The 15,479-nt window shown below is 57.8% G+C and overlaps 1 protein-coding gene across 1 annotated transcript in view; it reads right to left on the bottom strand.

The window, feature by feature from the left end:
• The window catches only part of LRP1 (LDL receptor related protein 1), an 86,200-nt gene that overhangs the window by 19,381 nt on the left and 51,340 nt on the right, over positions 1-15,479 (bottom strand). The window contains exons 28-48 of the mRNA XM_017536168.2: positions 15,275-15,406; positions 14,742-14,969; positions 14,355-14,529; positions 14,170-14,264; positions 13,773-13,922; positions 13,458-13,598; positions 12,978-13,112; positions 11,081-11,212; positions 10,711-10,845; positions 10,405-10,534; positions 10,156-10,282; positions 9,696-9,847; positions 9,482-9,606; positions 8,768-9,145; positions 7,225-7,414; positions 3,746-3,950; positions 3,246-3,438; positions 1,256-1,381; positions 919-1,047; positions 514-633; positions 197-310 (exon numbers count right to left, since the gene is read on the bottom strand). Coding sequence (XP_017391657.1) covers positions 197-310; positions 514-633; positions 919-1,047; positions 1,256-1,381; positions 3,246-3,438; positions 3,746-3,950; positions 7,225-7,414; positions 8,768-9,145; positions 9,482-9,606; positions 9,696-9,847; positions 10,156-10,282; positions 10,405-10,534; positions 10,711-10,845; positions 11,081-11,212; positions 12,978-13,112; positions 13,458-13,598; positions 13,773-13,922; positions 14,170-14,264; positions 14,355-14,529; positions 14,742-14,969; positions 15,275-15,406 — 3,312 coding nt within the window. The remainder of the gene's footprint in view (positions 1-196; positions 311-513; positions 634-918; positions 1,048-1,255; positions 1,382-3,245; positions 3,439-3,745; positions 3,951-7,224; positions 7,415-8,767; positions 9,146-9,481; positions 9,607-9,695; positions 9,848-10,155; positions 10,283-10,404; positions 10,535-10,710; positions 10,846-11,080; positions 11,213-12,977; positions 13,113-13,457; positions 13,599-13,772; positions 13,923-14,169; positions 14,265-14,354; positions 14,530-14,741; positions 14,970-15,274; positions 15,407-15,479) is intronic.

Here is a 15,479-nt window from a genome sequence, read left to right as displayed (position 1 = left end):
CAGTGCCCTCTCTCGGAACCCCATGGGAGCCCAGGAGCAGAAGCGGGATGGGGACACAGTCTGAGGGACATGGAGGCTGCCAGGGGGCAGAGGGAAGGCAGAAAGGAACGTGGGCTGGTGCAGGAGGACCTGAGGCAGGAGATGCAGCAAGCAATGGGGAGGAGCCTGGGAGGTGCCAGCAAAGGGCGTCACTCACTGCAGTTCATCTCATCTGAGGCATCTTCACAGTCCACAAACTGGTTGCAGCGGCTGGAGTTCCCGATGCAGGTCCCGTCGCGGCAGCGGAACTCGCCCACACCGCAGGCTGTCTCTAGAACAGGGCCCGCCCCATACCATCAGCCCAGAGTTTTCTCTGGAGGCCAGGAGGAGGCAGGACAGAGCTCTTGGCCCACGGCACCTGCCCTGGCCTGTCAGAGTACCTTAGACATCACGGGGCCCAAGGACAAAGCTCAGCCAGGGAGAGAGTGGGCAGGAACTGAGGGACAGATGGGCTACGCCAGTGCGCCCACTCACTGTTGCAGGGAATCTCGTCGGAGCCATCCCCACAGTCGTCAGCCCCGTTGCACCACAGCATGTTGGACACGCAGCGACCGTTGTTACACTGGCGGAAGGTCTTCTTGCAGCGGCGGGAGTCTGCAGGTGGAGGAGGCCGTGTGTCAGCCACATGCGCAGGAAAGAGGCTGCTGTGCTGACATGTCCTGCACGTGTCCAGCTCGCCTCCCCACAACCCAAAGGCCCAGTCCAGGCTAACAGTGCTTCTGCCTTTCACAAGCTCCCAAAACTCATGGTCAGGAAGCTGGGTCCTGATCCTGCTCCACCCTGCAGGGGCTGAGGCGGCAGCTGGAGGGCCAGGAGCCTGGGGGAGGAGGACCTGGGCTCTGGGCCTGGAAGAGGCAGGGGCTGGAGGGATCTCCTTACTGCAGTAGGACGGCTTCTCATCAGACTTGTCCTTGCAGTGGGAGACACCGTCGCAGGTCAGGCTGAAGTTGATGCACTCACCGTTAGCACACTCAAACTCATCTTGTGCTCGGCAAGAGGAATTCACCGCTGGGGAGGGAGGTGGAGGGAGCTTTCTGAGCCGGGGCTATGGGCCCCAGTGCCCACACCTCCTCCCCCCAGGAGCTGAGGTCATGATCAGCTTCTTCTTGGCAAAAGACTTTGTGGGGCTGGGCTGGGGCGTGTGGGGGAGACGGTCACCGTCCCTGGTGTGTGCTCTGGTTCCCTGCCAGCCCCTCCCCCTCCCTCCCTCTCTCACCTCGGCAGGTGAGGTCCTCCTGGAGGATTCGGCCCCCTCGGCATGAGCAGTTGACATGGCCTTGGTGAGTGAGCAGACACAGGTCCTGGCAGCCTCCGTTGTTGATTCGGCACGGAGAGAGTTCACCTGAGCAGAGACAGGGCGAGCACAGGGCTGCAGTGTGTTCTCTGCTATGCATGCACCCAGAGCGTGCCCACCCACTCACCAACTTCCCGGAGCTCCCAAGCCTCCACCTGGCCATGACAGGCACAGCACTTGCAGCCGGGGGGAGGGCATGGGGATGGCTGCTTCAGGAGGGCCAGGTGCACGGGATTTGTATCAGCTGTGCTGTTGAGGATGTGTGTGCTTTTAGGCAGCGCACTGTGGGCTCTGAGAATTGTTTCTGGGAGATTCCAGTCTGAGGGCCTTGAGATCACGGGTGCAGTAGAGCCCCAGGGCACATGGAAGAGGACTGGGAAAGCTGCAGGTCTGTGGTGGGGGCGCTGGGGCATGTACTCGTGCCAACTGAGGGCGCGTGTACCCAGACTCTCAAGTGTCTGTGTGGCTCCAAGTGAGGATAGTGACCAGGGTGGGTGGTGGGGGCACCGAGGGCATGGATGAGCCCTGAAGGGCGGGGGTGACATGAATGTGTGTGTGATGTGGAGATGCCAGGCCTGTGCTGCGTCCATCTGTGTGCACAGGTGTCTTGGGGAGAAAGGGTAGAGCAGCACTGAGGGTTTTGCAGTTTCAAAGGTGTATACAGCTGTGTGTGTCTGCGTAATGGAGGCCCAGGGTGAACAGGACCAGCCAAGTGTGTGTGGGGTGTGTGTGGTGTATGTGAGTGCGTCCTGTGTGTGGTGTGTGTTTGTGGTATGTGGTGTGTGTGTGATGTGTGTTGTTCGCGGTGGGTGTGTGGTGTATGTGTGTGTGCCCTACATGTGGTATGGGTGAGGTGTGGGTGCTGTGTGTGTATACAGTGTAGTATGTGTGGTGTGTATATGTGTTGCATGTGTGGTGTGGTGTGTGTGTGTATGCAGTGTGTGTGTGGTGATTGTGAATGTGGGGTGTGTGTCCTGTGTGGTGTGTGTGTGGTATGTGTGTGGAGTGGCATATGTTGTGGCGTGTCTTGTGTGTGGTGCAGTGTGTATGGTGTATGTGTGCAGTGTGTGTATGTGGTGTGTGTGTGTGTGTGGTATATGCGGTGTGTGTGTGTGTGGTATGCGGTGTGTGTGTGGTGTGTGGTGGTGTATGTGATATGTGTGTTGTGGTGTGTATGTGGTATATGTATTGTATGTGTGGTGTGTGTCCTGTGTATAGTATAGTGTGTGTGGCATATGGTGTACATGTTGTGTGTGTATGTGGTGTGTATGTGTGGTGTGTGTGGTATGTGTGTGGGAGTGTGTATGGGATGTGTGTGTGGTATTTGTGGGGGAGTGTGTGGTGTGGTGTACATGGGGTGTGTGTGGTGTGGAGTGTATGTGTTGTGTGTGTGATGTGTGTAGGTGTGATGTGTATGTGGTGTGTGTGCATGTATGTGGTGTGTGGTGTGACGTGTGGTGTGTGGTATCTGTGTGGTGTGTGTGTCCTGTGTGTTGTGTGTGTGTGGTGTGCATATTTGGTATGTGTCCTGTTTGTGGAGTATGTGTGTTGTGTGTGGTATGTGTGTTGTGTTGTGTGTTGTGTGGGGAGTGTGTATGTGGAGTGTGTGGTGTGAGGTGTGTATGTGGTGTGGTGTGTGTATGTGGTGTGTGTGGTTTGGTGTGGGGGGGTGTGTGTTGGGGCGTGTGTGGTGTGTGGTGTGTGTATGGTGTGGTGTGGTATGTGTATGGGGGTGTGTAGTGTGTGTGTGGGATATATATGTGGTGTAGTGTGTGTGGTATAGTATGTGTGGCATGTGTGAGATGGGTGTGTGTGGCATGTGTGTCTGTGTGTGGTGTGTGTGTGGAATGTGTGTGTTTGTATGAGCAGGCACGACAGGCAGCAGGGCAAGGCAGGTGGTGGCCCCACTCACAGCTGTTGGTGTCGTTGGCCACGGCAATGATGCCCATGGGCTGCTGGGGGATGTCCACGCGCAGCAGCTTCATGTTACTGCCCACGTGCTTGTTGGCCCGCTGCACTGCCCGCCGCACCCAGTCGGTCCAGAAGATATGCTCTCCATACACGGCCAGCCCAAAGGGGTGGACAGGCTCTGACTTCAGGATCACCTGTGGAGACAGCGTCATCACGGCATTGCTCGGGCCTCTCACCTCGTCTCCACCGGACCACAGCCTGGCCTGGCATCCAACAGCCACAGAATGGGGGCTTGCAGAGGCATCCTACCACCTGCTTCATCTAGCTGATGAGGAGCAGGCTGGACAGGGTGGGGTTGCCCAAGGCTAGGGCCTGGAGGGACTCACCTCCTCCCAGCTGCTCCCACTGTGTCTGTGCCTGACAGCCTCTTCCTTGGCTGACAGCCAACCCTGGCCCTGGCCTCCCCTCAGCCACCTGCCCGCCCCCACCCCGCAGACTCACATAGCGGTGGGAGCCGTCATACTCGCACCGCTCAATCTTGTCCAGGGTGGCATCGGAGAAGTAGAGCTTCTCGGCACGGTGGTCGATGGCCAGGCCATTGGGGGTGCGGATGTCCTTCTCGATGAGGGTCAAGACATTGGCTCCCGAGAGTGCTGCCCGCATGATGCTGGGGTGCTGCTCATTCCAGTTGGTCCAGAACATGAGGCTGGGGGCAGAGGGTCAGGGATCAGGAGGCAAAGCCCGAGAATCTGCCATGTAGGGCACGGGCCAGGACGCGTAGGCACCTGGAACCCAGAGGCCCATCAGCGCAAGGCAACCTTAGAGCCATCGAGGCCAACAGTGCCCCGAGGCCCAGGAAGAGCCCCGCTATTGCACATACGGTTCACACACGACATGGCTGAGTGTGAGGATGAAGGCCAAGCGTGAGGTATGCACACTGCAGTATCTGGCAGTGACTGCCTATTTGCTGCGGAGAGAGACTATGCAGCCAAGAGAGACAGCTCTGGGATTCCAGCCCTGGCTCCGCCACCTGCCAGCGAGGTGCCCTCAGGCAACTTACTTAACCACCCTGTGCCTCAGTTTCCTCCTCTATGAGGTGGGGATGGTAGCACCACCTGCCTCACAGGGTGGTTGTAAGAGTGGAAGAAGTTAATCTCATCTTAAGGACAGATGGCACACGCTATGTGAGTATTTCCCAGGAGTTTATTCTTAACTGCTCTCTTCTGTGCAGGGAGGCTGGCTCTCCTCCAGATCATTCAGGAAGCCCTTGTGGAGCTGAGTGTGGCGTGTGTCCCAGGTCCTGGGGTATGTGGGTCCTATCCTCAAGGAGCTCTTGAGTCCCCTTCTCCATACTTTGAGGCCTTTCCCTGTATGGGGTTGGAGCCATCACTCTGCCTCATACCTGCTCCGACCTCGAAGGAGCCTGTTACCCTCTGAGCCTTGGTCAAAGAGGCAATGGGAACAGCCAGCCCCCCATTATGCTCCTTGTAGGGCGGTGCTGAGGCTGGAGGGGGCTGTGGAAGGTCTCAGGGGCTGTCAAGCACCACCCTGGGTGTGATAGAGTGGTCCTTGGACCACCAGCATTGGGTAGTGAGTTCTGGGCCCTCGGTCCTAGAGCTTGGCACTCAGCTAGGCCCAGGGTGGTGCAGGGGACCCCACATTCTCTCACTCCTAGGCCATCCTTATGCACAGTAGAGTCTGAGACCACCAAGCCACACAAAAGCTAGCTCCGGGCCGTGTGCAGTGGCTCACGCCTGTAATCCCAGCACTTTGGGAGGCCGAGGTGGGGGGATCACCTGAGGACAAGGGTTCGAGACCAGCCTGGCCAACATGGAGAAACCCTGTCTCTACTAAAAATACAAAAACCGAAAAAAAAAAAAAAAAAAAGCAGAAAACATTAGTCATTAGCCAGGCATGGTGGCAGATGCCTGTAATCTCAGCTACTAGGAAGGCCGAGGCAGGAGAATCGCTTGAACCCAGCAGGCAGAGTTTTCGGTGAGCCAAGATCATGCCACTGGATTCTAGTCTGGGTGACAGAGTGAGACTCTGTCTCAAAAAAAAAAAAAAGCAAACCAGCTCGTTTCCAGTTCCCTAACGGGACCTGCCCCGTCCCTGCCCCAGTGCCCCTGGCCCCCTCGCACCTCTACCTCTCCACCATTTTGGCAACAAGTCTGTCTTCTGGCCTGTGAACCTGTCTCCTCAGACCTCTCCAGGTCACAGCCTTCTTGCCCACCCCCAGCGTCTCCAGCACCATTGAACTATCTGCCTTCTGCTGGGCTCAGGTAGGAAAATGGTGCTGCTCTGCCCCTCGGAAGACACTGGCTGCCCCGTGCCTCGGTGAGCTCATGAGAAGCTCTGATCTTTTGTTGTTGTTGCAGAAAGGTGATTTTATTTAGGTAGAGAAAAGAGAAGGAAAGGAGAAGAGAAAGACTTCCACGAAGAGTGTGGAAGGGGATTCCAGAGGGGAAATCCCAGAGAGAAATCCCAGAGGGGAAAGGGAGCTCCCACCATGTGGGAGGGGATTCCAGAGAGCTGGAAATCCCAAGAAGCTCTGCTCTTAAGGACCTCATCCTGGAGGCTGGCAGGGGTTTGTGATGGCTCTGGAATTGGGAAGGTGGGAGGGAGGCGGCGTGTCCCTCTAGCTGTCACAGGGAAAATTGGTGTCCCGGGCTGCGGCCGGTCATTTTCCTGCCTTGTCAGGATTGGACTTGGCCTGTCAGTCCCCACTGGGGACTTCCACACCTCAGGTAAAACCACTCACACTCACGGTGAGAAGTGGCTTTCCTCCTGGTGTCAATCTCCTCCATGTGACACAACTGTGGGCTTGGTGAACCTGCTTCCCAGGAGCGGGGCGGGAGGGAGCGAGAGGCTTTCCGGGGGCAGCCCAGCTGGACACTCCATGGAGGCTCCAGGCTCATGTGGGATAAGACAGGTGAAGTGGCCAATGGCCACGGAAAGGTGGACTGGACTTCGTCATCAGCTGCAGACGTGCCGGACGACAGAGGCAGGAGGGAACAGAGGGCCCTTGAACCAGGTTGGACGTGACTGATTTCAATGGGGGCGTCTGGGTCTGGGACATTCACAACGCTATAGAGCAGCTGTGGGTTGTGTTTACCTCTTCATTTCCTAATAAAGCTTTTCAAAAACATTTCAAGCACTGCTGAATTGTAAAAAACCTTGTTGCTTACATGTGGGCCGGGATCCCTAAGGCAAAGGGGTGGGTCATTAGAGGCCCAAACAGCCAGGGTGAGGGCTGCCCCTGCAGGAGGACAGAGAGGGTGGACTGCGGGTGGACCCTCCAGGGCACCCACCTCCGGGTGCTTCCTCCCACCCCTTCCTGGCTTGTGCTCTTAACCTCTCGCACCCTGACCTCACTCCTGGCTGGCCTCAGGCCTGCCTACGCCCCATGGCGTGCGGAGGTCCCCTCTGTCCTCCATGTCTTGAACTTGCCCTTCTTCAGGCTTTCGCTCACATCACTTCGCCGTCCAAGCTGGCCTTCCATATCCTTCCCAATTCCAGGCTCTGTGCCAATCTACCGCTTCCATGATACCCGTGGTCACCGTGTACAGCCCTGTGCCAGTCACCATGCTTCCCACGAGTGTGACTGCTCAACCCAGCTAGGTGGCTTGACAGGCCCAGCCTGAGGCTTCCGTACTAGAAGTTCCGTGAACATTCTTTGCCCGAGGCTTCGGATCCCAGAGCTAAGGCCCTACCCTGTGCCTCCAACATGGCACTCTGATGAATGAATCAATCACAGAGGTAGAGCGTCCCTTTGTGAAATCTTAGCAGGCTTGTATCACAGAAGAGGAACCTGACGCTTGGGAAGCTTTTGCAGCTCCCCCCAGATTACACAGCAGGGAAGGGTGGAGCTCAGGGGAGGGCCCGCCTCTCCTGCACACCTGCCTGGGTCTGCCTGGGGAGTTTCTGCCATCCCAAGGCCCACCTCTCCCTGCTACCCCCATCCCCAGGCAGCAGCTCACTTCTGGCACTCGTCCAACACGAAGGCTCGAGGGTGGTCATCTCCAGACATGGTGATGACGGTCTCACGCTCGAAGGCCCCCGGGCGGGTCTGGTCCACTGTGTGGCGCGTGATGGTGGATGTTGTGTAGCTTGTCCAGTAGAGAGTGTCCCAGCCACGGTGATAGGCCAGGCCTTCCACGGAGCCCACGTCTGTGAAGAGACAGGAGCAGTCGTGGGTTGGGAGGGGGGCCAGAGGGTAGCCTGCACAGGAGCCGTGGAGATGGGCTGGGGCATGTGCTCTCCTGGCTGGAAGGGGAAATGTGGGGTATGGGAGTGAATGAGGTACAGCAGAGAGGGCTCAAGGGTACCAAGGTCTGACTCATTGCCCCCGACCTCTGCTGTCCCCACCCAAATGACCCGTGGTCACCTCCCAACCCTCTCCCTCGAGTCTTCCCACTCAGGGCAATTGGTCTTCCGGATGTGGTTGCACTTTCTGGAGGTGCAGTTCTGCTGAGTTAAGTGTAATGTAGATTTCAGGAAATCAAATCTTACTTGGGCTGTACTGGGGAGTCCACTACTTAAAAAGATCCTGAACGGGATTATTTTATAAAGCAGACATCTTAAACTCAGGTTGAAGAACCAAGGCACAGTGAGAGACACAGCTGAACAGCAGTATCAGAGAAAACACTCGAGTGTTAGTGGCTACAAGCGATGGTGGCTGCCAAAAGGCCACGCTGTGGTGTCGTCTGCAAACAGCCAGAGGGGAGGGGGCATCCCTTCCAGGGGACTGGGGATTGATCTGCTAGTCTCTCCTGATCAAGCTGTGAGCATGCAGTACCAAGTTTAGCTTCGGATGCTACATTTTTAGACAGACATGTGGGCTGGACTGTGTACAGCAGAAAATGTCCCAGAGAAGGCTGGAAGGACACGCCTGTAAATGCGGCACCTGGTTCAGTGCCTGGCAGGTCTCTATGGACCAACTTAATGAATAGATGAGCAAATGAATGAGTCAAAGGACCTGGTGGTATCCAGGCTGAAGAAGAGAAAATGTAGTGGGATGTAGTTTTCAAAGAGCTGAAAGGCCATCCTATGATGACAGCCCTGACACGGTAGCTGCTCTTTCCAAAGCACACACTCCAACCCCAGCTTTGCTGAGCTAAGCCTTCATGCGTAGCTGCTCGGGGAATCCTGTCTCACCATGCAGATGAGAAGGCTCAGGCTTGGCGAGAGCAGGAAACTGACCCAAGTTACTGAAACCCCAAGTGACTGGAGCTCAGCCCCGTCTCTGCAGCCTGGGTGTGTGAGCGCTGGGCTCCACAGAGACCTCTGGCTTGTGCTGTGCAGCCCTGAAGGCAGAACTAGGACCAGTGGCGGGAGGAAGAGGGCCTGATGCTGACTGCAGTCAGGAATCATGTAACTGCAAGGGTGCAGTGGGGTTCGGCTGAGCTGCAGCCACTGGGATTCGGACCCAGGGGAGAATGACTGCTGGGGTGTGAGAGTCTGTGCTGTGCTGCTCCCCACCCCACGTCCCACTTCTCGGGAAGACTTGGGGTCTGGGCTCACTCTCCACAATGGTGATCCTCCTGGAGCCATCATCGTTGATCTGCTGGATATTTCCAAAGTGGATGTCGCTGAAGAAGATGCGATTGGGGGTGCCCGGAGAGGTGCCTGCCCGGTAGTCAAAGGCCAGGGCGATGACGTTCTTCATGTGCTCAGGGTCCTCGAAGGGCTGCACAGGTGCGTTGAGGTTGTGCTCATCCGACAGGTGGATACTCTTGAGGATGGTGCGCTCAGAGTAGAGCAGGTAGCCAGCGTACTCGCGGCACGATGCTCCATCTTCAGCCAGCATCCCATGGGCACAGGCGCAGGCCCGCTGCCCACGGCCCCGGTAGAGGCACAGCTGCTGGCACCCGCCATTGGCCACCGCGCACACGTTGGTGCCTGGGGGAGGGGAGGTCACAGAGGGCAGGGCCTGCCTTGGGAAAGGCTCACTGGTGCCTTTGTCATCCAGGCTTCGGCGAAAGCTCTGCCCACTGCCTCGGTATTCTTAGCTTGGACCACCCTCACCTTCAGGCGTGAGTCCTGAAGCCCAGTGCCCAGGATCTGTCCTAGAGAGCCTCAGCCTTTCCCCCCATCCCTGGGTCTCTCAGGCCATCGAAAAGCGCCCCGTGGGTCTAACTTGTCTCCCAGCCCTCTCATTCTGGGTTCCCTAGAGAGCGTAAGCCCAGGCCAGAGTCCACCACCCCTCTCCACCCCAGCCCCGAGCCCCGGCCTCACCTTTCTGCCGGTCCCGGTTAAAGACTTTGATGTCTTTAAGCTGGACACCGATGCCAGTTCGCAGGGGCACAGAGTCTGTGGCATTGTCTTTGCTCCCGCGCTTGATGGAGCCGTTGGCGTGAGTCCTGAAGGAAGGACAGGGCATAAGCAGGGCATCAGTGGAGCCACGAGGGAAGGGAAAGATGGGCTGAGGAGGCCAGGATAGAGCCCTCACCTGTCACTCCAGTAGATGAAATCCTCAAACACAGACACTGAAAACATGTCCATGTTGTTGCTGGACAGAACCACCTCGCGGTTCTCACCCGTCTCCAGGTCGATCCGCTCAATCTTGTCTGTCCGTGCGTCACACCAGTACAGCTTCCCATCCTACAGGCCAGAGGCACCCTCACCTCCAGGCTGCACTTGATGCCAGCCCCATGTCTGGGGCAGCAAGGAGTTCGTGGGCCAGAGTGGGGCCCTCGGTTCAGCCTCCCCCACTTCCTGCTCCCCACTTCTGAGTGACCCCCGCCCATCATCTTAGGTAGCAGGAGCCCTATTCTGGGTGGGGGCTGCGCCGGGAGACCCTGTGACATCCTCTGGGCTCTGTCTTCCCGGAGTGGGCTCATCACAGGGAGCAGGGCCCCGGATCAGGCAGGGATCTACCATTGGCTCCAGGGCCAAGTCGGCGAGCGAACCTGGTAGTCCACAGAGATGCCGTTGGGCCAGCTGATGCTGACGTTGACCAGCACCACGCGTTCCGTGCCGTCCAGCCGAGACCGCTCGATACGCGGATACTGACCCCACTCAGTCCAGAACAAGTACCTGTGGGGTGGGGATGGGAGTGGGAGTCAGTCCCCAGACCCTGGAGAAGACAGGGCCTCAACAGCATGGGCCGTGGGCAGAATGACAAGGCCAGACCCGAGCCAGTCTGTCCAGTTCCTCACCCTTTTTCCGGGTGGACAGTGATGGCCCGGGGCTTGTCTAGACCCTGGGAGATCACCACGTAGCGGAAAGAGCCATTGAGCCGGGCGACCTCGATGACATCGAAGCCCTGGTCCGTCCAGTAGATGTTGCCTAAGGAGGGAGTTGGTGGGGCTCAGGGAGGTTGGGTGAGGACAGGTGGAACTGGCATCCTCTGAGCCCCCAGGTACCCCTGCAGCTCCTCCTCCTGCTCCCGCCGACTCCTCCTCCCGCCACGTCTCCCAGTCCTCCACCACACCTCAAGCCCCACGAACCCACCCACTGCTCACCTGCGATCCAGTCCACTGCGATGCCCTCCACGCGGCCAATGCCATTGGTCACCACATCCTCACGCCACGTCTGGTCCCTCTTGGCCCGGCTGATTGTGCTCAGACCCATGTCCACCCAGTAAATGGTGTCATTTTCTGGAGGTGGAGGAGGTGACATGGGGATGCCCAATAAGGCAGGGTAAGGCGAGGGTCAAAATCTCACAAGGCTCAGGACAGAGGTGAGAGACTGCCGGAGGGGCCAGGTGCTTGGAAGGGGAGGTGGAGGGGAGGTAGCCAGTCAGGCAGCCTCTCACTGGGCCCTCAGGGCACATCATACCAGCCCTAAAGCTCCCAGGTCACGCCCAATTCCCTCTGCCACCAAATGGCTCACCAGCATGGAAGTCGATGCCGACAGCCAGCGATGTCCCCGACACTGGGACCAGGGCATCTGATTTGTCGTTGGGATCCAGGGGGATTCCCCTGATTCCCTCGTGCACAGAGTACAGGAGAAAGGAACCCACGCCTGAAACACAAGGACACCTAAGGCATGGGTATCGCCAACACTCCTTTAAGCTTGGTTCCTGTCACCCTCCAACTGTTCTCTGCTTCTTTTCTGATATCTCCCCCTCACCCCCACCGCCATCACCCCTATCCTGCACCCAACACACACACATTCTAGCCTAAGGCCAGAGCGCGGGGCAGGGAGGAAGCTCACCTGGCAGGTAGCTCTGGGGAACCACCTGCAGTACCCCTAGCCACCAGGAGAGGGCAGAAGAGACTTGGATTTCTCACCTTGTGCTCTGGGGGTCTCCACTCAGAGCAACCCTACACCCACCCAAGTCCCTTAGGGAAGTCTGGGAGTTCCGGCCAGACAATCAGGACTAGGTGACCCCAAAATCTAGACTTCAAGTTTGGTATTCAGCCTGACCCTAGTTTCCTCTTTGTCCTCCCTCTGTCTGGTCTATGCCACACCCTCTCTTCAACACCTGAAACTCAACCAACTAAGGTTACTCCTAAGCCAGTCTCATTCTCAGTTTTCCTATTTCTTTTTCTTTCTTTCTTTCTTTCTCTTTTTTTTCGAGATGGAGTCTTGATCTGTCGCCCAGGCTGGAGTACAGTGGCACAATCTCAGCCCACTGCAACCTCTACCTCCACAGTCCAAGAGATTCTCATGCCTCAGCCTTCTGAGTAGCTGGGATTACCGGTGCCCACCATCACGCCCAGCTAATTTTTGTGCTTTTAGTAGAGATGGAGTTTTACCATGTAGGCCAGGCTAGTCTCAAACTCCTGACCTCAAGTGATCCGCCTGCCTCGGCCTCCCGAAGTACTGGGATGACAGGTGAGCCACAGCACCTGGCCCAGCTTTCCCAGGTCTTGAGGCACCGCTACCAATGCAGCTCAGAATCCTCCCTTGCCTTTACCCCTTTGATACAGCCTGTCCCAAAGTGAATCTCCAAATGGGCCAGGGTTGCTCAGACTCCGTGAAAAAAAGAATGAATGGTCAAGCGTGTTTTGGAAAACCCCAAACCCTTGAAAAATTCTCAGCACACATGAACATATTCAAGGCTCTGAGAAGTTCTGCAGCACAAAACTTTTAAACTTTGTCCAACCCAGAGTTTCTTTTGGTAAAATCTACCCACATCAAAAAGGGAGGCTCCTAGGAGCGCACTTTTGGGAAATGCTGTCTCCTGGCAAGCTCATAAATCAGTTCTTGTGAAATGCATCTGAGTTTCATTCCTTCTCTTCAACCCTTGCTAAGCCCAGCCCAGGCTCATCATCTCCTCACACTCCCATTACTCCTAATAGCCTCCTAACTGGTTTAACCGCCTCTGTTTCTCCCTCCCCCAATGCTACCAGGTTACTCTTCCTCAAACATCACTTTCCAGGCACTCCTGGCTGAACACAGGAGCCCCGTCCTACCTCACAGCCTTATCTCCAGGACCTCCTCACACTCTGGCCATCACTCTTGGCTGAGGCCCCTGCACATACCTTGTCTTGTGTATAGTTCCCTCTCCTTTGAGCCATACATCCAAATCCTACTTGTCCTATAAAACCCAGCTCAAAGAGGGCCTCTTCCATGCAGCTGCCCCCGATCTGCCTGCTGACATCTATTTTTCCAAAATCCTACTGCAGGCACTGGAGAGTCATAGCCACCTCATGGTTCAGTGTCCCCTACATGATGAATGCGGTCTTTTCCCCAAGGTAAGAAGAGGAAGGTGGGGCTGTAGGGTAGGAGGGGTCAGTGTTGGGGAGCTGGGACAAGGCTGGGAGGAGAGCCGGGCACTGACCCTCGCAGGCCTGCTGGCCACTCCGGAGGCTGTAGCCGGCTGTGCACATGCAGGAGCGGGTTGTCTCTGACGTGGGCAGGCAGAGCTGGGAGCAGTCACCGTTGTTGACACTGCAGGGGTTGGTGCCCTTATGGTCTAGGGGCAGACGGGAGACAGAGGGACAGGGTTAGGTGGCCCTCCTTGGGACCTCAGAGTCAGGCCTGGGCTGCTCAGAAACAGGGCAGTCACTGCCTTCACCCTGGACCTAACGGGGTCACCACCCCACCCAGCTCTCAGGTTTTTTGTCCTCCTGGACCCCTGGCCTTGTGACCAGGGCTGCTGGGGGCCTATAAGGAGCCTTTTCGGGAAGGAAACAAGGAGCCCCTTTGGGTGGTGGGTGCAACCTAACCTGCTTTCTTTCCCACTCACTCCCTTGCCCCACTGCCCTGCAACCCGCAGCTCCAGAGCCTCCCCTGTTGCCCCGCCCGGCCTCATGCCTACCCAGCTGGATGCTCTCGTCATAGACCTTCATGTGCATCACCAGGGTGGTGCTGTTCCGCAGAACCACGGAGCCTGAGCCGTCAGCCTTGTTGCACGTGCCCATCTTCTCCGACACCTGATCTGCCCACCACAGCTTGTTCCCTGGGGCAGCAGGAGGGGATGAGACCCTTGGGAAGGCCCCACACCCAGCTCTCCTGAAGGGCCTATTGGCCCTAAGTCATCAGGGTAACAGACTGCCCCAAGCTAGCCCCCGTCTCCCAGTGGGTCTGGCCCGGCCTGCCCCGCGCCGTCTCTGCTTCGCCTAGCAGCCCTCACCCATGATGGCCAGGGCAGTGGCCTTGCCCAGCTGGCTCTGCATGGTGTCGATGACCTCTAGCCCACTCCCATCCAGGTTGCAGCGGTTGATGGTATGGTTCCCGGAGCTGATCCAGTAGAGTTTGCTTTCAGGGAAGTCAATAGCCAGGCCTGGAAAAGGGGGGTGTCACTGCCAGGGAGTCTGGCCCGGGGCTGGGGATCCAGGGATGGGAGCAGAGGATGTATGCGAGGGCGTATGGCTGTGGGGGGAGGGTGGGGGACATGGGGGGGACAGGTGGTAAGAACAGGCACTAAGCTGGGGCTCCAGGGAGGCTGAGAGGCAATGGAGGGATCCTGTGAGTAGCTCCTAGTCAAGGAACTAAGGAAGGGCTGTGGGGGTGGGCAGGGAAGCTCTTACCCACAGGGCCCTTTTGGCCACTGAAGAGCAGGGTGCGACTGCTTCCATCCATGTTGGCCATGCTGATGTTGTCACCATCGGTCCAGTAGAGCTTCCTGGGGGGAGGGGGCCAAGAGGGAAGGGTCAGGGTCCTCTTCTTCCCAGCCCTGCACCCCATGCTCCCCGGCCCTGGGCCCTAGACTGACCCACGCAGAGGGTGGACGACAAGGCCATGGGGCTGCTCCAGGCCCTGCACCACTGCGTTCTTGAAGGAGCCGTCCAGCCGTGCCACATTGATCTGCTTCTTATTGGTGTCATAGCTTGTCCAGAACAGGTTTCGGGAGACCCAGTCCACAGCCAGCCCGTGGGCATTTGGCAAGTCTGGGGACACAAGTAGGGAGTCAGTTGGGTGGTGGGTCAGGAGGGGAGCTGGTGTGCTTTCTGGAGAAGAGGGATCAGGAAACCAGGGCTGAAGCACTGAGGGGGAACAGGACTGGGAGAAGCACCACTTGGACCAAGTAGACCAGGGTTGGGAGCAAGAGGTGGGTGGGGGTGCCCATGCCCAATGGTGGGTGTCCAGGGTCAGGAAGGACCTGCAGAGACGACTGTCTCCACGCCGGTGCCGTTGATGAAGGCCCGCTTGATGGCCTGCGTCCGCACGTCGGACCAGTACACACGCTGCTCGCGGGCATCGTAGTCCAGCACGGTGACGTTGTCGATGTCGGGCACCGTGAAGGAGATGATGTAGTTGTAGTAGGGGGCATCCAAGTCCACACCTCGGATCTCCATCTGACGTGCGTACAGCAGGAACTTCTTAAACTCTGTGGGGCACCGGCTGGTCACCGAGGGCAGTCCCTGCCTCCGTGCTTCCCGCCCGCCCAGTTTCAGGCCCTGCCTTCTTCTGGATCCACCTGTTTGCTATGGCCCTTGGTTCTATGGACACGCCCTGCTGGGGGGCAGCCTCCCCGGCACACCTGCAGCCCCTTCTCACAGTGGCTGTCTCTAGAGCCACTCCTATCGGGACGCTCCTGACTGGGACTGCCTTCACTGACAACTGGGAGCCTGGGGCCTGCGGCCTTCCCTCCAGCCTCAGCTGACCACTGGCTCTAGAGGGAGGGGCTCCTACCATAGCAGGTGGTGTTGTCCTTGTGGAGCTTCATGAGGTGGGGGCAGGCGCAGGACACGGTCCGGTTGTAGTTGATGAGACACAGGTGGGAGCAGGGGCCCCGGCCCCCATTGGCCTCGCAGGGATTGGGAGCTGGGGGCAGGGTGGAGAAGAGAAGAAGACTGAACATCCTGTGACTCACTGCTCCCTACGTGGACCACCCCCT

The sequence above is a fragment of the Cebus imitator genome, unplaced genomic scaffold (assembly GCF_001604975.1).
Source record: "Cebus imitator isolate Cc_AM_T3 unplaced genomic scaffold, Cebus_imitator-1.0 Scaffold96, whole genome shotgun sequence".
NCBI classification, from domain to species: domain Eukaryota; kingdom Metazoa; phylum Chordata; class Mammalia; order Primates; family Cebidae; genus Cebus; species Cebus imitator.
The sequence above is the reverse complement of the archived record's forward strand: the minus strand, read 5'-3'. Positions and strand labels throughout refer to the sequence as shown.